The sequence below is a fragment of the Teleopsis dalmanni genome, chromosome 1 (genome assembly GCF_002237135.1).
Source record: "Teleopsis dalmanni isolate 2A chromosome 1, ASM223713v2, whole genome shotgun sequence".
Classification (NCBI taxonomy): domain Eukaryota; kingdom Metazoa; phylum Arthropoda; class Insecta; order Diptera; family Diopsidae; genus Teleopsis; species Teleopsis dalmanni.
Window position 1 is genome coordinate 158,187,307 of NC_051846.1, and position 10,654 is coordinate 158,197,960.

Here is a 10,654-nt window from a genome sequence, read left to right on the forward strand (position 1 = left end):
TATTCGAATATTTATTAAATTAGTTTATATTTCGTATATAATTTGTTGGACTGCAAGTACCAGGCTTATAGCTCGTGCCTGTAAAATCATTGGCACAAATAGACAAGACATAAATCGTTTTATAGAAATCTTCTTATAAGAGAGTTTGATTGTTATAGCACCAGTAAAATATGCCAAAAAAGCTTACAATGATTTTTATCTACTTTCTCAATGAGTGACAAGAAATTACCTCTTGAATAACTCACAAAATTATTTCAGACCCATAACCATCGAAACTGCTCTTATTCTGGCAAGATTGTCTGTAATTTCATTGTTGGAAATCCCAGCGTAACTTGAAAGCCACAGGATCTATATCTAAATGATTTGGCCCAGGATGTTCTACTTGTAAAGTCACTTCACAAGACTGGTAATTAGTCTTCATATCACCTGATGAGAATTGAGGGATTTTATTGGTGCCTGTTTTTCAGTGAGGATGGCTATTCTATGATTTCCATTGTTAGGTTTAGCGTTGTCTATAAAATAAATTCTTATATCATAAAAAACTTAAGAGGTATTGCGTAAATAAAGTATTTATGTAGAGACTTTTTTCAGAAATTTCGTAGTCCAATTCGTTAGTTATTATTCTGTGGCTATATTGTTGTTGTTACTTTGTTTGTAATATAAATTTTTTATACCTGGTTTACTCTACCGGGTATTACACACATTTCAGTTGAGTTGAAAAACTCAAATTTTGCAACTACAGCAATGTTTCTTGTCTTTAATAGAAATCTATTCATATGCACAAAATTGATTTTAGTATTTAGTGTATTTAGTATACAATCTCTTTTAAGTAATTTTTATAGAAATATAAAAAAATGTAGGCCTAAATAATAGATTATTTATTTTCGTATAAAGTCAAGGCATTTTTGCTACAAAAATATATTCCTAATTATATGAATAATTGAGATAACCATGAAGTTGCTTAAAATATTGTCAAATATCAACGTCTGTGAGTTTTCGAAATATTTGATAATTAAATAGTCCGTTTATATTTTATGAACATAATCTAAGTATCCTATTGCAAGCCACATATCTACCATATTTATGTCCTCAAATCTTTCGAAGACTCGTTACACCCCAGACTAAATTTGACAGTATGCATTTGCTTTTTGTGAATGGTAAATAATTTAATAATAATGAAATTATAATTTTCTTTAGATATGAATATTTTAACATCGAAATAAATTTTTACAATTTTAAAAGGGTTCAGCACTTGTTGAACGATCCATATTTTAAAACGACATAGTTTGAGGTAAAATATGATACGTTATATGAATATTTTGTTTGACCTAACTGGATAGTGAATAAGCCCATATTATTTTACAAATCATGTAATGCTATTTAGTGCTTTTCCTTACTTTATATATACAAAAAAAATTCTCAACATCATTCACTAAAGTAACCAGACATTAAGAATATGTTTGAAAAAAGTATAACAAAAAGTATTGCTTATTTAAAATTAATTTTGATTTAATGCCCTTATTGTGATTAGATCTGTATCTACTAATCAATTGATTTCGAATATGTATATTAAAATAAATTTTAATTTTAACCCACTAATGATGGGTATGTAGCAATACTTTAAACAGCTGTATGGTCAACCAAAAATTCAATGCATAAAATTAATATAAAATGAATTTTTGTTGTTGTAGTTCATTACTGTTTGGAATATTAAAATAAGTAGTTACTTACAATAGTAAGAAACTAAGACAGTCAAAGTGCCAGCTAAATACACTAAAAATAGTATAGTTTAACAGTAAACTGTTATAGAAAAGTTTTGAAAAAACATTTTTTATTTTTAAGAATATGCATAAAATATTAATCTCTATTAAAGATCATGAAATGTTTTAATTGAACATTTTAGGCTTTAACAAAATGATTATATATTTAACTTTTTAGTTTGATGAATAATTTAATGTATTATGAATTTGTTTTTATATGAATAATTTCTTAAATAACGATTCTGAAATTCAAGCAATACCTGACAAAATTTTGGATACCGTGAAAATGTAGCCACGTTGTATTTTATGCCAAAAAAATCAGAATTTCTTATCCCATTCATTATTTTAAATAAGTATTTGTTTTTCTTTATTGTATTTTAGTGCTGTTAGCTGGTACATTTGTTTTTGTATTATCGAATTATATTTCATTGCAACATAAAAACTTTTTCATACAAGAAAGCCCACTCTACCGAAACATCACTTTATCAACAACTTCAATATCTATTTTAAATACTTTAATAAATTAATTTTTTTTTTAAATATAGTTGTAACACAATTCTTATTAATTAAAGTCATAATACTCTATTATTACTAAATATATGTTTTACATGTTTCAAATAGCTTAACTTTTACAGGATATGAGATTAAAAGACATAATAATGAGCAACGTAATAGGAATTTATTTATATTTATATTCAATATGCATTTTAATATTTTTTTTTGATTAAAAATAAATTAAAAATTGAGTACTGTTTTATTCTTACTTTTAGAATATAATAATTATAAATAATTATATATTAAAATTAAAGAATTTAATAAGAATTGATTTAGATATTACTCATTCTCCCAGTGAAAAATTTCTTGTAATTATTAAATAATCAAAACAAATTTATTTTGAATAAAAATTAAAATAAATTAAAAACAAATACTCACAAAATACACAAAACATTCATAAACAAATTGAAAACATTTTTTTTATATTTATAATTTTTTTTAATTGTTTGCTTATTTATTTAATCCTCTTTTGCTTGCATCACATCTATAGAAATGATTTGAATTTTTTTTCCACCAATTTTGGTTTGTAGTTGCATTAGAAATTTCATACACTTGAAAATTAACATATATCTTTTTTATTTTAGTTTAGATAAAATATTTTGTTAAAGTATAACCCCAGCTGGCACGAGTTATGCTATGAATTATAAAAAAATTATAAAAATGTAAAAAAAAATAAAATACATATTTCTTTAATATCTATATATAAATGCATTTTTAAAATTATGTACATGAATTTGTTTACTATTAACATATAAATGAGAATACAAAAGTATCCATTTCAAATGAAATATATTATGTATGAATGTATGAATTTTTCTACTAACAATTGGAAATGTATTAAAAAAAATCCTTGCATTTTTTCAACTCTCATATAACATTTAGTAAAGTTAAACTCTAGTATATTTATATGCATAAATCCTGAAGTAAATTTTCAAAAATAAAATAAAAAATATTCATTTATATACAATTGAAATCATATTGAATTATATCAATATTAAATTGAAAATTTTTTGTAATCAGTAATCAGTAATCATGTATAAGTTTTGTATAAATAGTTTTTAATTTACATAACAAAATGTATAAATGTTATTTACATTTTCAGCATTTAAATTAATTTAATTAAAATAAATACTGTACATTTTTTCCTATTAGTAAAATTGTAATATTATACGGAATGCTATGTAATTTATTTGTAATGTAGATTTTAAATATACATAACTACTAATAGAAATTATTATAATTTCATTTAATTTATTGGTTTTTTTTTTGTTTGCTATGTAAATAATTTTTTATTATTTCATTAAAAGCTATTCTGAATGATAATCTTTCTGAATGATGTATGTAACAATGTATTGTGGAATGAAACACGTTTGTATTTGTGTTGTGAGTAAGAGTAGTTAAATGTAAATAGCTCTTTAAAATTTATTTAAATAAAACATAATGTTTTAGTACTTTTTAACATATTTAGAACATATGAATTTGTAGCTTTGATTTAATTACCAAGGAATGCCCACGCAAGTTTACGATATTTGCTCACTTTTATGGTTATAAACAACTACTTTCCTACTAGTATTTAATCGAAATTCATCAACATGTCTCAACAATTTTTTGTGCAATTGAGTTAACATTAACAGTACGCCGTCTCAGACATTAATGTTAATGCGATGGCAAATGTTATTGCCAACCACTTAATGTTAATGTGAGCGACTGAAGATTTTTAACGTCTCCAAAAATGTCACACGAAGTGACAGGTGTCAGGCATGTAAGCTTTTAATTTGGAAAGTTTTATGCTTTTAGTGAATAACAATGCAGAATGGTCGGAAGAAAAAATTCATTTTCAGCTACTAAGAAATTATGTCAGCAACAGGTGCTGCCTCTGCCATGGTCTGTGTATGTGCGGCTGTTAATTTAACGTTGCTTGTTCCTGTTGAAGGCAACTCTGCTTAACATAAATGCGCTCAGAGGCTTCCAGTACTTCAATAACAAAAGGCTAATAGCTTTTATTTCCCTCTTAATCACCAATTTTAATGATTGGTTTTGGTTCTACTTACAAAGTATTTTGCAGTTTCCTTATTTAAATGAAATTTGTAATCGATGTTTTTGAAAAGTTTGGAAACTTTTCCAGTGGGTGTTACATATACAATATTTTAAATATTTCATATACATACTTCTGTTTGAAATTGAAGTCTTACAAAACTTTTTAAATTAAAATATATATATAAGTAGATTAGCAGAAATCTATTGAAGGTAAATTTATACAAATTTACACACTTGAAGTAAGACTTGAGAAATTACTTAAAATTTTTAATTCGAAGTTTTGTTCTAAACTATATATACGATATCTATATACATAACTATGTATATATAGTTACATATCTACATTGTAAGTAGGACACTATCTACCTTGTAAGTAGGACACTGAGGCACAGTTTCACTTAACTACAGCAAATACCTCAAGTTTTAAATTATTTCTTGATATTAAAATATACATCGATTATATATTACCATTAGTTTGAAACGAAAAACTTAAACTTTTTAATAATTTTCAGTTATATTGATAGATTTCAGAGATATATACTGTTAAAAGTTACTATTTTTTATTCAAAACTTCAAAACTTTATTCTTCTCAAAACTTATTTTTATGCACCCAAAAGGTTATACGAAAATAGTTTAAAATTCAAATAAAAAAATATGTTATTTTTATCAAGATTTATTAAAGTAAATCTTACAGTTCATGCGCTACATGCATTTCGTCATTCAAATAAGTTATTTTCATTTTACCTTATCTATAAGTCCGTTTACCTGTAAGTCCTCAAATTCTAAATCAAGCTTTGTTTATTTATTTGATGCTAATATGCTAATTAAAATGATATAGTCGTGTTTTAAAGGTTTTCTGTAGTACTATAACTATTTCTAAAACCCTATGTGAGATAGAGTTTCAATAGTTATAATACACTAATAAGCGTGTATATATCCGTGTAATCTACTTGCAAGCAATATAATAGATGTTAACGATTTCAATTTTGTAGTATATTATTGGATTATAGAAAAACATAATAAACTCAGTTTGAAATCGATGCCAGTGTGACGAAGAAAGCAAGCGTATTATTTAGAGTAGAAAAAAATACATGGTAATAAAATTTCAAGGAATCTAAATTATTATTATTGCTGTTATATGATATAAAAACTAATAAAAACAAAAATACTACTAGATACTACTAGAAATATAGTAATGAACACTTAGAGTATCAAAATAGTCGACATTTAATACTATTTAACGTATGTAAATGTACAATTAATAAATAAAAACTACACAATTGTATAGGCACGACATAAATAATTTAATATTTTATATACTCAACCAGGATATAGCATCTGGAGTCACAATATACAGGGCGGTCATGGGCCTTTGCACGGTTTAAGTCAGTAATTAATAGTATGTATCCGCCTAGCAATAAATATAGCAGACTAACTCTAAGAACACTTATTTTTAGTTATTATTAGAGTAAGTTAACCAGTTGTGAATGGGCTTATTGCCTCCTTTATTAAGTAATACCTCGTTCTTATCAGGGAGTGGTTTTTATTCTCTATCTCCTTTATTTTTTTAATATTCTTCAAAATAAAAGAATTTCGTCCACTTTTTGCTTATATGTGTACCTTAGACTTCAGCATTTAAAATATCAAAATCTCTCATCCATATCTTTGACGAAACTCGTCATAGATATAGCATGTACTTAAAAACTTCTTTTTGAGATGATAATCTAGCATTACAATTTTTAATAAATTTCGTTAACCACTTAAGCTATTTTAAACTCATAATTTATAATACAGCCATGTTTACTCCATTGTTTTAACATGGAAGTGAAGTCTTTCCTTACCCAAAAACTCAGAATCTTTAAGAAAAGAAATATAAAGTACATAAAAAATAATAGAAATTTATTTCTTTTGAAAAAATTGTTCGGAGTCGTAGTCTATTTCTCTCATTTAAAAAGGAAAATTTTTTTTTGGGCATCTAAAACAAAATATGGAGTTAGGTGTCATATCTCAATCAACCCACTAAAAATATATGAAGAATTAGATGAAGTGCTGTCATAGTTATATAACATTCGATGGGATTTTGATTTAGTGATGATTATTTTGTATATAATAATTTAAGTTACTTTTTATATAGAATAAATACAATAAAAAAAATTTTAATCGAGTTATATAAAATACAATTATTTTTACTTAATATATTCCAAATAAATTTTAAGCAATTGTTAAAAAACTTTGTTTAACTTATTTAGAATTAAAATATTCAATCTTTTTGTGTATTCCAATTTAGTTATAAATTTTTCATCGTATTTCCAATATATAAATTCTCTATTGCGAGTTTTATACAAAAACCAATGAAAGCAATAAATTGCCAAAAATCTAAAATCCAACACACCTCAAACCTTTCCACTATATGTTGCTTTATTTAGTTTATAAAATCTCAATATTTTTTTTATCGATTTTCGTATTAACCGAAAATTTTAGTATTTTTAATAAAAAATAAACTGCACACATCAGTGAAAACTGTTCGCCATAATCCGCCTTGCTTCTGTGCGTCCCATGAGGTTTTCTAACAAAGCAAGTATTTTCGCTACTCAATGAAAATTTCATAAAAAAATTTCAGCCGGAAAACTAAAACTAATACGCATACAAACAAAATTGCTGAAACTTAAACCACAATAACTTGAATAAAACACAATAATTGCAATATGGCACAGAAATAAACACACAAACTATATAGAATACACATACACTGGGTGTAATGGGGAACACGAGTTCCGGAATATGGAATATGGAATATGTAAACTATGAGTTCATATCGAGTTATTGAGTTGTTATAAAGCAAGCGTCCTACGCTTCGTTGGGTTGTGAAAACTTTCGATAATATCGCACTGTAATGGATACATCGATAGTTTCAGCAATATTGCTATTGTGTACTGAGATTTATTAAATTGATACGATATCTGTTGGTTTAAAACACAATTTGTAATCTCAGTAATATACACGAAAATGATTGTAAATTTTAAAATTTTAAATTTTTACGAAATAATTTTTTTTTTGATAAGAATATATGTTAGATCAATTTTCCACAAAAAACACTATTGTATATTTAATCAAATATAACTAGTAATTGTTTTTAGTTGAAAATAGTTTTTGTGTAAAATATACATAATAAACACCAAAACCAACCAATATTTATATTGTTGCCATCAAAATAATCTCCATCGATTGCTATATAATTCTGTCAACGGTTGAGCCATTTCTTTATAGTTTTCTTGTACACTGATTGGAGCATAGCCTTCAACTCCTGCAGTGTATGATTTTTCATGATCACAATTGACTCAGACCGCCGTTCTCAAAGTTGTAGTTTTATAACCATATCAGATGAGTACAGTATTTGGCGTTCACACTCGAAGAGTGTTTTATTAAAAACAATTTTTTTTGGCACTAGGCAGAAAGCATCAACAATTTCTTATGAATAAATAGAGAGATTCCATTACTGACCCAGAGAGCAGAATATAAAACTTTTCTTCAGTATTTAAGAGAAAGAGAGAGAGAGAGAGAGAGAGAGAGAGAGTTGATATAAAAAGGCTTGGTACATAGAAGTTTACTAAAGGTTTATCTAAACCAGAAAACATAAAAATAGTACAGAAAGAATGAATGTTGGTGGAGGAAGTGAGGCTATTGCCACATACGGGGGCTAGTTTTGTTGTAGATTGTGTGGTCAGAATCACGAAGAAGACTCTTATAGAGGATGATAATGGAAGCATCTAAATACCTCTCATTACTCAAGACTCATACACTACGATGAATGTATGCCATCGCAGAACGTTTAAAAGTATAATATCAAAATCAGTTAATCTAAACGCACTAGGTAGCATCGGAAATTTTTACAGAAATTCATATACGTTAATTCTTTAAATTATACATTTCGTGAAGTTTTTGCACATAACATATTTATATTTTTATTTAGAAATCCTGTGAGTTCAATATCTTCATTTAACATTCATCAAACCGAAAGATTTTTCTAAGCATTTGTTAGAAAAATTGCTTTTATATTTAAATCTTGAGATATTGTTTTTCAAATGCAATCTAGCAAGTGCGTGCAGCTTCAACCAGTTCTTCAATTAAGAAGACCATGATTGATTCTTGGTACAATATTTTCATATGAGATCAACCAAAGTAACTTCTGTTTTAAGAACTTCTTCTGATTATTAGAGGATCCTTCAAAAATATTTACTGCATTTTATCTGTGTTTTCGTTTGGGGTAGAAAATTTTCATTATATGAAATGGTCCTCATTAACTAAGATATAGTTTCTATTATTTCATATGCTGATTCTCAATTTTTAAGGATACTTTATTTTTAAAATAAAATGCGTTAGACCAGTATCTCTTAATTCAAAGTAGGCCAATTAAAAAAATTATTTTTTTAATTACTTCGTTTTTATTGAATTATTTTTATGTATATAGAATAATAACAACAAATTTGAAGCTCCAGTTTGTTGTACTATATTAATATATTATATATTATATATATAATTATATTATAGTACAACAAACTGGAGCTTCAATATATATATATTATATATATATATAATTATGTTGATAATAGAGATATATAACGTGTTTTTAAAATTTGACATCAGCAGAACAATAAAACTTTTTTTTCACACGAAGCTCTGACACTAAAAAAACTGTCTAGCATAAGAATTGGAATATTAAAAAACTTTGAACATTTTGTTTAGGTTTTTATAATTGTTTAAATTTTTGTATACCATAGGTTTTCGATCATTTTTCGAATAATATTGCTTTGCACTCAGCACCATTAATTAATTTCATAGCTGTTATTAAGGGTACAGTTGACAATTATTTTCGAGACTTAACATATGATTTCAATTCATGAGCCAATGGAGCCGACTGAATTTCAGTTTTCATATCTTTTACTTTTTTCGTTTCGGCTCAATGTCAACCTTCTGTTGTGGTAAATACCCAGATACTAAGCTTCGTTTTTTGTTATATATATATTTAATACTTCAACTCCTAGGAGGAGCATAAGGCCGCTTGTTGTATAATTATTAAAAATAATTTTGACCGTGAAATTAGTTAAAAATTCTCTATACTCCAGTTTAAAGCATTATTCATAAAATTAAGAAAATATTTTTTCAATGAGAATATCCAATAGAATGGCATTGAAAACTTTCTAAAATATACTCATGGATGCTCAGTGTGTTAAATAATATTGTATTGATCATTAGATTTCAGAATCTAATATAATTTTATTTTCTGATTATTGGATTTTTATTACTTGAATATTTTAACATTGTTTAGGTTTCGTCAAAAATTTGAAAGTCGAACGGCATTATTATTCATCAATTATTATTCTACCACAGGTTGTCACGTTGCAGCCATCGCAAATAGTCTTCTAGTTCTGTTATATATATTTGTTTTGTTTTATAACTGAAGGAAAGCTTTTTAAATTGGGCAATCTATTATTATTATAATAAATTAATTTGAGGTTCAAAAAGTCTTTCCATTAATATTGTATTTAATATAGATAAAATTATATATATATAGATAATTATTTTTTAACTATAATAATTGCCTAACAGTATACATAATTAATTGTAACCATAGAGCATGAATCTGTTAATGCTATGTATAAGTAATTGTTATTCTTTTTAATTAATTTGCCTTTTATGCTTTAATATAATTTTTTATTAATTATTTTTATTAAATTATGTTTTTGTAAACAAAACACCTAATACTTTTCATATTTTTTCTGTTTTGCAAACTTAATTTTTTGGTTTATTTTACATAACAAAAATTACAACCACTTTTCTAAACTTCTACCTCAAACCACAACTATATATATATATATACAAATTTATATAATATATAACCAAAGCATTCGTTACAAGTGCTAACCAATATAAATAAGTGTAAAATTATGTACAAAAATGCGAGAGAAAAATTGTATAGAACTTCAACTAAAAAAAATATTGTATATATTTAATTAAATATAAACTGTAAATTTTTTAACTTGATTCCATAAAAATCTCAAATATTTACTAATAAATTTTTTCTTTTATAATAACAAAAACAAAAAATATAAATAATAGGAACAAATAATGCGAGAGAAGCAAGTCAGTGGACGTGTCCAGATACAAGTTTGGTACCACGCAGAACGTAATGAATTGGTCGTATCACTAATGGCAGCAGATGATTTAGCTTTACGCGATGAAGCCTACGGTCACGGTAACTTACCGGAAGCATATGCTAAAGTACGCATATTACCCAAATGGTA

At 25.7% G+C, this 10,654-nt stretch overlaps 1 protein-coding gene across 1 annotated transcript in view; it reads left to right on the forward strand.

Annotated features, from left to right (window-relative positions):
- LOC119666544 (regulating synaptic membrane exocytosis protein 2-like) overlaps positions 1-10,654 on the forward strand; it is a 49,463-nt gene that overhangs the window by 14,181 nt on the left and 24,628 nt on the right. Inside the window, exon 5 of the mRNA XM_038075826.1 lies at positions 10,470-10,651. Within this exon, the coding sequence (XP_037931754.1) occupies positions 10,470-10,651 (182 nt within the window). The remainder of the gene's footprint in view (positions 1-10,469; positions 10,652-10,654) is intronic.